The sequence below is a fragment of the Melampsora larici-populina genome (assembly GCF_000204055.1).
Source record: "Melampsora larici-populina 98AG31 unplaced genomic scaffold MELLAscaffold_2, whole genome shotgun sequence".
Classification (NCBI taxonomy): domain Eukaryota; kingdom Fungi; phylum Basidiomycota; class Pucciniomycetes; order Pucciniales; family Melampsoraceae; genus Melampsora; species Melampsora laricis-populina.
In genome coordinates this window covers 4,995-10,419 of record NW_006768766.1, presented here as the reverse complement: position 1 = coordinate 10,419, position 5,425 = coordinate 4,995, and the positions used below count along the sequence as shown (strand labels likewise).

At 46.3% G+C, this 5,425-nt stretch overlaps 2 protein-coding genes across 2 annotated transcripts; one reads left to right on the top strand and one right to left on the bottom strand.

The window, feature by feature from the left end:
* Positions 1-3,090: 3,090 nt before the first annotated feature.
* Positions 3,091-4,309, bottom strand: MELLADRAFT_101522 (uncharacterized protein; the record flags this gene model as incomplete). Its single annotated transcript, XM_007404132.1, has 6 exons — positions 3,091-3,175; positions 3,252-3,331; positions 3,403-3,555; positions 3,611-3,778; positions 4,147-4,185; positions 4,247-4,309. The coding sequence occupies 6 exons, from the start codon at positions 4,307-4,309 to the stop codon at positions 3,091-3,093; spliced, it is 588 nt and encodes a 195-aa protein (XP_007404194.1).
* A 612-nt stretch (positions 4,310-4,921) lies between these two features.
* On the top strand, positions 4,922-5,372 carry MELLADRAFT_88870 (uncharacterized protein; the record flags this gene model as incomplete). The annotated part of the gene is made up of 2 exons (XM_007404849.1): positions 4,922-5,161; positions 5,238-5,372. 2 exons carry the CDS (start codon positions 4,922-4,924, stop codon positions 5,370-5,372), a joined length of 375 nt encoding a protein of 124 aa, XP_007404911.1.
* Between the last annotated feature and the right edge of the window lie 53 nt (positions 5,373-5,425).

Here is a 5,425-nt window from a genome sequence, read left to right as displayed (position 1 = left end):
ACGGTTGACAAAGATGAGGAAGATCGAGGACAATCGAAGAGGATTGATGATGATGAAAGAGGTTTGGAGGAGAGCGAGACAGGAAGCAGGTACTTTGAAGCTCTTGAGACTGATGGTAGAATGTCTCCAATTGGAGGTGTTGATACCTGTGAGACCGAGCTTGTAGCTAGTTGGCCAACATGTGGTTTTTGGCTGCAGTAGAATCTAACATTGGTGTTTGAATTGTACAGTTTGAGAAATGTATTTTTTGGTTTTTGGTTTTTTGATTTTTTGATTTTTGGTGTTGCTGGTACTTTTTGTCGAAAGGTGACAATGCAATGAAAACAGTGTTGACCACTGGAAATTTGGGCAAAAAGGGGTTTCTGCCATGACTTTTACCCCAGTACAGGGGTTTTATCCCTGTATTTGAGTATTTTCTGTAGTTTTGTCTTTGATTTTTGAATTTCGCACCCGGGGATTGTGATTTTTGATTTTTGAAATTTTGCATTGTCACTTTGGAACATCTCGCATTCCGTACAGGCCTATCTGTGGCCTATTGTCCATATTCCAACTCATTCTGTATCTCCGGCCAATAATCATTCACTGTCATCGTGATGGAAAAGCTTGGTTGTCCGAAATGTCGAACCAACGCCATCGCATCATGGTATAATTGAATCATAGCTCTAGGACTCCCAATATGTGACGCAGGCAATATTACACGACGACCAATGGTGAAGTCATTTCGTCCCAACGCTTCAACCGCACCTGTATACAATTCCGATCTAATCTCCTCTTGGTGCGTTCTGAACCACATCATTCGACTGTGCTCCACGCAAGCGTACAAATCAGTACAGAATTCTTGTAGAAGTAATCTTGAAGCTAAGATGTTAGAAAACTGGCCGCGGCGCTGGAACAGCAGATAAGCAAACCATGCCAAAGACGAAACTGTTGCACCATCATCTAACCCAAAAGGTCAGCTTCTATCGAAGCCATTAAATTTAATGTGACTTACTGTTTTCACTTGGTACCTTGTAGTAGCTGTCATACCCTGCTTGGCCGTACGGAAACAAAACTGGGTATCGTAATGGCAGATATCCCGTGTGCAAGTCGGAGATGCGCTCCCATTTGTCACTCTTTGAAGTTAAAATGAGGTCTCTCTCTCCTTTCCCTACCTTGCCATCCTTTCCGATCACCATTGCCACTTCTGACGCCGAAGGTCGGTTGTAAGTTTGAATATCATGCCCTGCAGCCATGTGGGGCGTGGGTTCAATCGATTTTAATTGGATTATCACGGCGCCCTCCCTTTTCCAAATGTCATACGCTGACCGAAACTGCTTTGTATAGGGATTATATTTATCGAGAAAATCTTGCAGCATCTGCATGATCTTTGCATCCATTCCTTTCGCACCGGCCACACGGACGCGGTGAGCTGCTTCGTTCTGGATTTCTGGCCCCATCATATAAATCTGCGCAAAAGCGGGCGCTGAGCCCTCCTGAGGTAAAATTGATCCCATCCTATGCACCATCTCACCCTGAAATTTGAAGCACCTGATCCCGTAGGGCCCATTCACGGAATGATCAATCTCAGTTCCCAATGATGTGAAACTAAGGCCATTGTTATACGCCCTGATGTTGTCCCGGAAACCCCTAGAATCTAGAAAATGCCGTCAGGTCGTGACATTGTCTTAGGGAGAATACAACTCACCTCTATCGTCACTCGTGAGTAAGTCGTGCATGAACTCGGGTATCGGCGGAAAATCGAAATAATGCTGTGGTAGTTCTATTTGACCCCCGCGACAGCACATCGAATAATGCGCGGGGTACTTCCGTCCGCGCGCTGGTATCTTCTCTTTTAGCCAATGCGCTGCACCACAATCGTCACAATAATCTGTACAGCTGCCGACGTTATTTGGGATTTCTTTTCTGAATCTCTTCATGAGAACCTTCTCCGAGTTTTCCTTTCGGCTACGTACCGCGACCTTAGGCATATTCGAAGATGAATCAGAAATTGGATGAGAAAGTAAATAATCTATACTTCAATTCTGCTCTCATCCGCTGCTTATATTGAGCTGAGTCAGTGCTACTACGCGTTTCTCTGCCTTAGGTGGACCCTACATCCTGACGATGAATTAATCCTCGATTAATGTGTAGACAGCCCACCCCAAACCCTGCAGCACTCTGTGTGGCACCGCAATGTTACCAACTCAGCGTTTCTATTCCCTCAGACCCTGACGGCTGTATACATTACGAAGATAGTCGACACTCGATACACTGCACCCATTACGGTCTGCCCCTTGATAATTGTGTCGAACACCGCACCAAGCCACCTCTACCTCGGCCGACGCCTCATGTCCTCACACCATCAGCACGACGTGTGCAAAGCGTCTGTAACACTGCGAATACCAAGATTCTTGCTGATCCACAACGTTATAACAGTAATTCTCACCGATCTGTACCACATGTGCGTCGCGATAGAAACCCGTCGCCTGTGATGTCTCGTGGGAACAGTCAGAGTTCTCGGCCTACGATTCAAAGAAATCAATGCAGGGGTATTCGCTCAAGGGATCTCGATACACACGTCTCTTCAATACGGCGACGCGTCAATTAGATTACTGAAGGCAGGGCTCCTTGTTGGTGTTATCGCGCCGTCCTTCGAGGGCGTTCTGGGACTGTTGCCGCGCCTTACTTAGGCTGCAGATGCCGTACTGGCTCATTGGCGAAACGTTGGCTCCACAAACACGCATTCCCCAGCTGTGAATAAGTTTTACAAAGGCATAATCCCCATATGGGCCTCACTTAAAATATTCCGCAATAGGGTCGAGTAATAGAGAGCTCAAATGAATGATTTTGTAAGAACGATATGAACATGGAAACTGAAACATTTTTTTGATTTTGTTACAACATTATGAACTTATTCGGACGGCTGGTTTGGCACAGATCTTAGATTGAGGTTGTTAAACCCCTGAGACAGCTGGAAGAGAGAAACCCGCAGTGGTCCTACTCAGAGATGCCGAGAGACTGCATCGAATTTATTAGATCATTGAGCTGCGACGTGTTGCGTCTTTTGCTATGCTTAACTTCTTTGAATGCTTCGAGTACCATAATACCCATCTATTCCGCAATCTGCTTTCGCCGAATCTCATACGGCGCTTGGTGCAATTTTGATGCGGGCGAGCCTTGCCACTGCCGAAGGTACCTAAGCAACGCCTGGAGTGCACGGAACGGAGGATTCAGCTGTCCGCTCTGCTATAATCCTAGTAACGACGACCTACCCCAAAGTTTTTGGAACCGTATCCATTCGACCACGTGGTGCATCTTGGACTGCCGCGCCACATACCGTCATAGCGTAAACCTACCACGAAGAGACCTGGTCATCAGTCATCAGGCGCTCGAAGCGACAGCGACCTCATAGGCATTACGCACGTTGGTCTCCCACATGAAGTTCTCAGCGTCATATCCGACAACTATCCCCGAGACTTCTACCTCCGCTCCCAATTCGCAACCCTGTTTCATTGCTACTTCGCCTAAAGCCGAGCTGACATGATGCTTGGTCAACCACATTACTGGACTACGTGTCTATAGCATAAGAATCGGTCAGTGTGAACTATTTACAATGGCGAGTTGGACGTACAATTGGATCTTTATCTACGGCTTTCACCGTAAGCACCGTTGAACAAATACCATCCCCATATGAACCTCTGATAACCTTCTTGTCCACCACTATTCCCAACGCCACCATGGCAAACTTATTCACGTCCTTGTTATCTGGATCAATCGCAGTCTTCTTCACCCCCGGTAGCTTCACCATCGTGGGTCCGATGAAGTGTAACACATCTGGCCGGGGCGTATTTGAGCCAATGAGCTTGCAGCTGACGGTATAAAGATCACCTTCTTTCAAGTCGATGTCGTTAGAGGTTAAACTCGTTAAGTTGATTTCTGTCGCGGCGGCCGGAATCTCCATAGTACAGTCAACTCCCTCTAAGTTGATCTCCCTGTAAGTGCATAATTCTCTATGTGCATAGGATTTTTTGCCGCCAAAAAGGGGTTTGCCAGCCAAAATGAGGTCTATAAGTGCATATTCCTTTAAGTGCATGAAAAAAACACCCGCCAAACTGTATGTAATTAGAGGGAGTTGACTGTACCTGGCGTCGAAACCTCAGCACTGACCGCGGTGAAACCAGCATCGGTTAAAAGTCGACTGTGAACCTGCGATGGCAAACAAACGATGTCAGCCGACACCGCGCTTTCGGCATCATGTACTACGCACTTGTTTACCAACAACGCCAGTGTATTGGACTTGGATAGGATGTACGACAATTGAAGCATCCATGATAATTCGCGTTATTCAGAGAAGATGTGGTAAATGGCGAGATGAGATGAAGAGAAACTTAGTCTAACAATGCTCTGCAACCGAGATGGTACCGTTGGAATGTGCAGAAACGTAAGAACAGTGTCAGAAACGCGGAAGATGTGCACAGGGGTTGATTTGCGGTCTCTCTATCATCCTCTCATACGGTCTTATACTGCCGAAGTGGAATACTCACTCTGCATAATCAGCCAAAAAAATATTCAGCACGGCATTTCTCTCGCCACGTATCACTTCCCTCATGACACGACGCAACCAAGATACCCTCGTTACGCACCTATCATTCAAGTTAAAGGAAAACCGTGTTCGGCGGCAAAACTCCTAAAACTCCCAAATCCTATTCCAAATTTTGAGGTTTACACGTCTCAACCAATTAAATCCATTACAATGTGTGCCCACTGCCACCCCAATTCCATCTATATCCATTTTCCACAACCGAATCAACCCAGGAATAGCTTGGAGTCAACCTGCCCTGCATCAACTATCCCATTTACTTGCACTCAAACAATCGATGTACCTCTGATTCCAACTACCCATCTCTCGGTATGCTTCCAGCGCTCTCCCAGTTTGACATCCATGCCGCCCTGCCTATCAATTCCCTCGACCATTACCTCGAATCAACTCCCTATTTCAGAACTTTTTGTTCCCTCACTCGCTAGGCTTACCTCGCTTTACGTCCTATGGTCTTACTTTATCTCTTCACCTAAATCCTTGACCCCAAACGTGAAGGTTCCAACTCTCAATGAATACTTCAAGCCTAGCAATCAGTCCACTGACCTTCCAGAAGCAGGTCGAGACTTTGTTACGGAATTTCGGGTCAGAGCCTCTCGATTCATCGATATGCTATAAGCTAACACTCTTGACCAAAGGCTTTCCGGTTTGATTTTTTTAGAAGAAGAAAGTTGATGTCTCCTATGGTCCCCAGACTGGCACAGCTCAAGATCGCGCAACCAGATTGGCAAAGGAAGGTAAACCTCAATATGGACTCAGCAGTCTGGTAGTCAATCCGTATGATTGTGTTATCTGACCCTGTCCCGAAAAACCTCAGTCTGTATTTCTCCTCATGATCCAGATATGATC